This window comes from Etheostoma spectabile, chromosome 18 (genome assembly GCF_008692095.1).
Source record: "Etheostoma spectabile isolate EspeVRDwgs_2016 chromosome 18, UIUC_Espe_1.0, whole genome shotgun sequence".
NCBI classification, from domain to species: Eukaryota; Metazoa; Chordata; class Actinopteri; order Perciformes; family Percidae; genus Etheostoma; species Etheostoma spectabile.
Genome location: NC_045750.1, coordinates 16,732,682 through 16,741,017, shown reverse-complemented (window position 1 = coordinate 16,741,017; position 8,336 = coordinate 16,732,682). Strand labels below are relative to the sequence as shown.

At 45.0% G+C, this 8,336-nt stretch overlaps 1 protein-coding gene across 6 annotated transcripts in view; it reads right to left on the bottom strand.

Annotated features, from left to right (window-relative positions):
- The window catches only part of mdga2a (MAM domain containing glycosylphosphatidylinositol anchor 2a), a 180,581-nt gene extending 173,196 nt beyond the window's left edge, over positions 1–7,385 (bottom strand). For 2 of the 6 annotated variants that reach the window (XM_032542933.1, XM_032542936.1), the window contains exon 1: positions 6,289–7,385. In XM_032542933.1, the coding sequence (XP_032398824.1) occupies positions 6,289–6,361 (73 nt within the window). In that variant the 5' untranslated portion in view covers positions 6,362–7,385. The remainder of the gene's footprint in view (positions 1–6,288) is intronic. The other 4 variants (XM_032542938.1, XM_032542939.1, XM_032542935.1 and 1 more) reach the window with 3 other exon arrangements.
- Between the last annotated feature and the right edge of the window lie 951 nt (positions 7,386–8,336).

Below are 8,336 nucleotides of genomic sequence, written 5' to 3'. Positions count from 1 at the left end.
GGTATGGGAAGGAAGCACAATGCAATGCCAATAGGAGTCCTATCCCATGGCTCTACATCTGCCATGAGTCGTACTGCAACTGCACCGGCACTATTGACCAGTTCATAAGAAAAGTTAACATGAGGAAATGAACACTACATGAAATGAAATCACTAGAGATAAAAGCTGTGCTGCTGTACCATGCAGTATCAGCAAGGCCAAGGTTGACATTTATGATTCAAAACCTTGTTTTTAAATGATGATTCAAATCTTGGTTTTAAATTATCAATATGATGTATGGCCATTTGTCATAAGACAAATAGAAAAAAATGTCAGTTCAGTGCCCTTACTTGACTTAATTCAATCTACAGAATTACTTTGGATAATAAACTGGGCATACGGCCGGTCTAGTCACGCACCAGGACAGGACCTAGGGCTTCTCAATATGACTTAAATCGTAATCACGATTAATTACACATTTTTCCTTGATAACGATAAATGAACGATAATTAATCACGTTGTTATAAATCCTCTTTTCTGAAGCCAAACTGTTTCCAGACGACCAGCTCTGCAATTTTTGGGGCATAAGCTGCTCAGTTGACCAGGACTTGGTGTTTGAGTTAACCACCATTATGCTGTCCGTGCGGCTGACTGGTCTATAACAGCTTCACAATTTCGATGTTGATACATTTTTGATTTAATCGCCCAGCCCTAACAGGACCTTATGAATGAATGACTACAGGATCATTAGCAGCAGCTTTCTGTCATCAGCACTGTACAGAGCAGGAAAAGTAGCTCAGGGTTTGGGGATGTGGGCTTAACAGTTGAAGCAGCCAGCCAGGTTACAATAAGCTTCTTTGGTCCGTGGTGGGGATTTGGCATTGAATGATCCAGAGGTAAATTATGTTCCTGAACTCATCCTAATCCTTCCAAAAGGAAGAAAGTATAACAGCTGTTCATGATGTGTGAAAAGTAGTCAAAGCTACATCATACTTTCATTTGAAACACAAATCATCAAGAAAAATATATTCCATTCATCACAGCTGTGCACAACTCTAACTTTGCTTTGAACCGTGCATAAGAAAACAGGACTGGAATTGCTTATTTTCTGAGCAAAAGACATTGCAGTATTTGAAAAATGCTGTTAAAAATCCCTGTTGTAACCATAAAGCTTACAGCTCCTTTGTCCATTTTGCCTACTGCCAAATTTAAACAGCTGTATCTTCCAAATTAGCTAAAGGTGGCAGAGAGAGGGGGCAAAACTGATGGCATGCTACCAGTGGAAGGGGTGTCACCCCATCAACACAGCCACACACCTCGCATAAACACGGGCAACACGACCTCTTGGCTTTACAGCTAAACAGGAAGTCACAGAGATCAAATTAAAAAGGCACGTCCCATATTTTTACACAAATGAGAAGAATGACTCAGCATGTAAAAACTTTTACGAATCTGAAGGTGCTTTCTAAAGCCTGAGTAAAACACTTTGATGATGTCATAGTGATGTCATCCCAATTATCTCGGCTTTGACTGAAAGCCTGCATTACAAACGGGGAGTATAGAGTTCAAAAGTTGTGGCCATTTAACAGGAAGGGAGGGTCAAATGAAATGAAGTATTGGCATTACAGTAAATTAGGATCCAGTGTTTTGGGATCTTGTCCTAAACCAGGGACTCAAATTCAGCATAGCCTACCCTCGGTTGCCTCAATTTTGACATTTTTAAAAGGTAAAAGGTACTGTAATTTATTGTCACATACGCATACATGTAGCAATTTTCATTCTGCATTTAACCCATCCCTCAAGGGAGCAGTGGGCAGCCGTTTCCAGCGCCCAGGAACCAACTCCAGACCTGGCCAGTGCCTTGATCAAGGGCACTATGAGAACCTTGTACATTTTTTTGGATGGTGGGGGAAACCAGAGCACCCGGAGGAAAGCCACGCAAACATGGGGAGAACATAGAAACTCCACACAGAAAGGCTCAGAACGACTTGGATTCAAATACAGAACCTTCTTGCTGTGAGGCCACAGTGCTAACCGTTGGACCACCATACCACACAAAATGGATGTAGTATCCCTTTAATTTGAACTTATGATTTCCAAAATTCACTCCATAGCTGTTTCACCTTAATCACATTGTATTGGAGTATTAAAGTAAAACTGCAAGATTATGCGGTGAATAGTTGGCCCAGCAGGAGCGCTTCAGACTTTAAAACACGGCCTCCGCAGTGTATATTCAGTGCCAGTCTCGGAGGACTCAGTCCAAAGGGAACTGACATTCGGTATGATTAAGTTGGTGCTATCTGAAGCCCCTTCTTCTCTCCTACTGCAACGAATTACTTCCTCTGCTCCGTACCCAGCTGTATATCCTCATTTGCCTCTGATTGAAGCACATATACTGTAGACTTCCCTCCGCTGTTCCCCATGGCAATATGGAGAGAGAGAGAGAGACGGAGAGAGAGAGACGGGCAGGGAGGTAGGGACTGAGAGTGGGAGGGAGGAGAAGAGATAGAGTTATCCGTGGTCTCATTACGGTGGGAAATGTGAGGGTCCCGATCCAAGGGAATGATGAAGGACTCTGTGGAGGAGGCCTCTGAGAACCAACAAAGACGGCTTTAGTTTCACTGGCAGAATGCATTTGCATAGCTTAGAAGCCAAAGCGACTGAACCGGGGCTCATGAAAAGAAACCCCAGCAATTGCTTGGTCTTCAATGCAAACGAGAGGGAGCAAGCGACAGAAAGACAGAGACCGAGACCGAAAGAGAGAGAGACAGACCGAGAGACAGAGACCAAGAGAGAGAGAGACAGAGAGAGAGAGATGGAAAAAAGAGCAGTAGGAACTTTTCCTCTTTAGTAGCGTAACGAGATCAGGAACATCTGCACATCCCATGGAGGTTGTCGTCAACTGACTTTGATGCAAAGAGAACATTCTGAAGGCTGTGCATCCCAGATAAAGTAACAAGCAGAAAAAGAAAAGAACGTTGCCATGCTATCATAAGGGTCATGTTCCATTTGTTCAAATTGGTTGTTACCAACATTAGAGATGAGTGCCAACTGAGAATATTTGGCATTGGTACTTCCATTTGCTACGACAGAAGAGCAGCTACTGGCCGGTTGGCACTCTAGAGAGCATTGCAGAGATGAGCAGCAGTCGGGATAATAGAGCAACCTCCTGGTGCTGTGTGTGTGTTAGAGGATGGATAACCGAACGGGCCCAGACTGGACCCGATGGGCCCGGGTCCAGGGCCGGGGTTCGGACACATATTTAGAAATGATGTTCGAGTTCGGGCTCGGTCACATTAGTGCAATAAGGCATTTCTGTAAAATGGTGCTGCGGCTCCTTTAAGAGAGCTCAGTGTGTGTGTGTGTGTGTGTGTGTGTGTGTGTGTGTGTGTGTGTGTGTGTGGAAAGTGGGCAGAAGAGAGATGGAGAAAGAGGAAGCAGACATGTAGATGTGACCGGAGCAGAGTTGGTGGAATAAGTTTTGTACACAATGTGTGCGGTGTCTGAAATAAACGCCAGACTGAAAGCCAACCTCGTTCATCTGCTCACCAGGAACAGGATTTTAACCCCCACATTATTCATTTTCTAACGTCAGCCCTGGAGGTAACGAGTCTCCCCGGGTTTTCTGACCACGGTCGGAAACGAAGCAATCAAGAAAGGTTAACACATTGAACATTTGAAATGAAACAGCTTATTAACGTGTGCTTGTTGTCCCATGTGCGTTGATGCACTCATCTGTTGACATTTCCCAATGCCTCCCTACAGTTGCCTAATAAATGCGGGCTTTCCACACAAACAAACGTACATGTGTCATTAGTATGAGAAAAAAGTGAGATTTTAACTGTCGGGCGCGGGCCGATCAGCACTCTAGTGTGTGTGTGGGGTGATGAGAAAAAAAAGACACACTCCAAGGGAAGGAAGAGAGAGGGCGTGGATTGGAGTGAAAGAGTGGAGCAGATGTTGTACTTTAGTGGTGTCGCTCTTTTTCCCTCAGTGGCCTAGAGTCATGGAGGAATGACTAGCCTTCATCAATCCTCTTTAATGACTCTGGCGGCACCACTTAACGCACTAGTATGTGATTTCTTCATTACTACTTCATGATTCTACCATTTAGTTGTCAGCGATGACATATGCCATTGCTCGGGGATAAAAATACACCGCTGAAAGACTTTTTTGCAAACTGTCCCATTCACCTGCGCTCGGGTCAATTTGGAAATCTGGAAGGAAAAGTGATAGCTGAGGCTTTGAACTCGATAAAAAAAGAACTGGAATCGGGTGGTAAAGAAATGTGAATAGCTATTATTGAAATGGTTTGACTGTGAAAAAAATAGATATATCCAGCACTATATGATACCTTCGATTTCAAATATATGACCAGAGAAAAGAATTCAGGCCTTGCTCTCTATGAAACCCTGTTGTGAAACTCTACCACTTCAAAGTTACTGGCACCATAATGTTATCCTCTCACAGGCACTCACTGTATTCAGTCACACCCCCTCTGCCTTTCACCTGTGGTGCACAATACTTAATTTCACTGACACACACCCTCCCCCCCCTTCTCTCTTTCATGTGTCAAAATTTCCCATGGGTACAATGGGAGGCAACACAACATGCATGCTTATGTTTTACCACTTTCATTAATAATTGTTGATTTTTGAACCTTGCCAATGAATTTCCATTCAGACCACTTTAAACATGAGGCATTTGAGTACATATACTGTACATAGTTCTACCTACCTACCTACCTACCTACCTCCTTTTCTTCTGCAGAACCAGAATAATATACAGCAGCAGTGAGAAAGCATATGTACATACAGCATGTAAATCCTAACTAACGCACACTGTAGAATAGGCAAAACACCGTAGAAATGGCGAAAGGGGGGTGACTGTGCTGAAGTGAATTTTTAGGCTGCAGAACATCCATGCAAACACAAAAAACATTTAGCGCTGAAACAATTCCATCTGCTACATCTCCCTGTCTCTTCTTCTGCTGCTGATGCTGCTACCGGTTTAAGCCCAATAGTCCACACATGTACCTCTATGGCAAAACCACACTGAGCATCATGGGATATGATTCCTTCTAACGAGCTTGCATCTTTATCTGCACGCACACGCTGTGGCATGGACACCAAGAATCTGCAGCTTTGTTCTGACATTCACGTGATCGGTTTTGATGGTAATCGCCATGCTTGTCACCTATGAATATATGTATATCTTGTGTAGAAACCGCTTTATCAGATAAGGATAATGAATCAAGCAAAGGTAATGATTTCTTGAGGAATCTATGTTTGAGAAGAGGTAATGGCCTCAGGCTTAAATGCGTAACTGGAGGAATTCACTAACTCCAAACAACAACACCAACGTTAAAATCTCACACTGCCTAATGAGTGCTTAGAGGTTTGAAGATTAGGGAAATTTGCTGTGTATGCTACACATTTTTAGAAAGTTACAAATGTCTGTGCAACAGGTTGTTAGAAGGATAAATGCGTTAACATGAGTAACTGTGCATATTATGTGCAGCACATGCACAACCTCTGCTTTGGTAAAAAAAAAGCTGATGTCACAGCTGACGGGTTAGGGCCGCACACCTCATAGTTTCCTACATGTCCCAATGTTTGTCCACATGAATCCTTATTGCTTTACAGTGCTGCTGCTGCGAGGATGACCATTCATATGAGACATCATCTATGCCACTGGTTGCACAAGCAAACAGGGTAGAGACGAAAATGTGTTCTCATTGTAGTGTGTGTGTGTGTGTAGGAGATTCAGACAGACAGACATAAGGAAGAGGTAGGCAGATAAAGAGCCATCACACATGAAAAATAATTCATGACAGTGCATACTAAACGCCGCTGCTCAAAAGATTACAGCCCTCATGATGACATTTTCACAACACATTGGAGCCACGTTGACCTTTTAAATGAAAGTTAACAAATGACATGCATATAGGTGACCAGCCTGAGAGAGGCTCCAAGACAAATCTACCAGGTTCCACTGTCATAATATATGAATGCAGCCTACTAAATTTAGCCTGCTCACCAGCCATCATGAGTGATGGATTGGATGAGAAAAAGACCTGTGCATGATTGGCTACACACTCGATTTGCAGTATAACCCCAGGGTTGCTAAGAACATTTGGAGCCTCTTACTCAAACATGACATTCAGACCTGGTTTGCCACCCTTACACGAGTTGATGTTGCATGGTCTTTTTTTATTATGGGACCTGGTGAGTCTTGTGAGCAACCACTGTTTTACAAGGTCATGATCATATTTGAGTTTTCCAGCAGGAGCATATCGCATACACTCACCGTATACTCCTTGGCAACGGATGTCCTCCACGACCAGCGCCAGCAGCCCAAAAACACAGATAATTAGATCCATCCTCTCACGTTAATCTCTGCATATCCAGCTCTCAATGGCAAGAAGTCCTTTCCGGGGCGGTGTAACTGATGCGCATAGACACAGCACTGCTCCGATCCACACCCGTCGATTAATGTAGTCTGAGTATTAGCAGTAAAGGTATGTATGGCCGCGGGAAGCAAACAGGCTCATGTAGGGATTGGGTTGATGTCCACTGGCGTGTAGACAGAACGCGGAGGATGCGGGGAAGCAGGCAGGCGGGCGCGGGGAGTGGGCTTCAGAGAGCCCGGCCTTAGAACAAACAGCAACCTCTCCTCGACTCCAGGTGGGTGCGCTCCGCTGGTACCGCGTGTCCCTGGACTTTAGCGAAGACCCCCGAGGCACCAGACCAAGGGGGCACACTGATGCTGTCGACTACAGGCAAACGGAGGCTCGGTGCCCACGGACATAGCTCCTCAAATCCAGCGGGTGGTCACGGCTCGCTCCGCGGATGGTGCTGCGTTGACTGCATGCTGTCAAACGAAGCCATCACCTCTGCTTCACACATACACACAAAACACTCGCACTGTCAAATTCTCACTGTTTTCACCTTCTAGACGGCCGTCAAGCTACTGCTGTTGCCGCTACTTACAGTGTCGGCTCGTGCGCTCACACGGTCACATCACTACTGCAGCCCGACGCCGCGCGCTCGACTCATCTCTCCCGGTGGCTGTGACAAGGTCCAGGGGAGGGTCCAGTCCGGCGAGGAGCGGCGGATGGTTTCTCTACAGCACCTCGGCGATGCCTGCTGTTGTCTCGGCGTAATGCGACCACTTTCTAATGAATTCACGCGACGGTGGGAGCCGGATGTGCCCACCGTGGAGTCAGTTGTGCATCAGTCACGTTGCGCAATACGTGCTACGGAGACCGAGTGGCACCGCAACCGGTCCGTGGCTACGTCAAGAGGTGCGTGGCTTCCAGCGCTCATCTGTATGGGAGGCTTCGCTCAGCGTCGGGAAAGGCAGAGGCGCAGCTGCTGGATGCTGAGAGAGAGAGAGACAGAGAGAGAGAGGGAGAGAGGGAGAAATGGAACCATTGGAATTCAGGAGATCGAGCTGTAACAAACCTTTGCAATCAACACCAAGCACTAAGTCTACACTGCTGTCTGCCCGAGTTTCACCATGCCTCCTTTATCAGACGGGAGGGATGAGATGCTGTCCGTCATGTAGCATTCACCTGCTACGACAGATTTCTTTGGCTTGAAACGGTGAGATGTCTATGTCAGTCTCTCCGAGCACACACTGCTGCTGCTGCTGCTTCTGCCACAGGCCTACATGTTTGGGCAACTTTTTAGCAACATAACTTTTAAATTTTTTAAGAGCTACTAAGTGGTTCCCAAATGGATTCCCAGAGGGCCCTCAAGGGTCCTGCTGGCAGTTCCAAGGGCTCCTGCAAAATAAGAAATTATATTCACGTTTGCCATATTTCCAAATTAACAAATCTGACCACAGCTTTTACTTCACCACTGTCATATGAACCATTACAACGTGACATCAATGATATTGTTTCCTGTTGGAAGTGATTTGTAATATTAATTCTGGTAGTAGTAGTAGTCTTAAGTTGGACTACAGCTGTTACCTAGCAACACAAATTTTCCCGAATGCAGCACTAAATGTCATACTTTGGGACAAATGGGGATGAATGCCAAGAACCAGTTTGATTTCTGATCCAATCTAAAGTTCCAAGCTCCACAAATCAAGTTTAGCTATGATGTCAAATAGTCGGCTTTTAAGCGCTTGTGGTTTGGTGCAAAGTAATTGTTGATTCAGTTAATGCAGCATGCATTTTAAAAAAGAACTTTACAAGTAACAATCCATCCAGATTGCTTTCTGTGTTTTGACACTCAAGGGGAAGTAGAAGGCATTACGGAGCTTCCGATCAACTTCTCATCAAGACTGTCACATTGTCTTCACAAGTAATTTATCTACTGCAAGTGTTGAATTGTTCTTTGAATAAA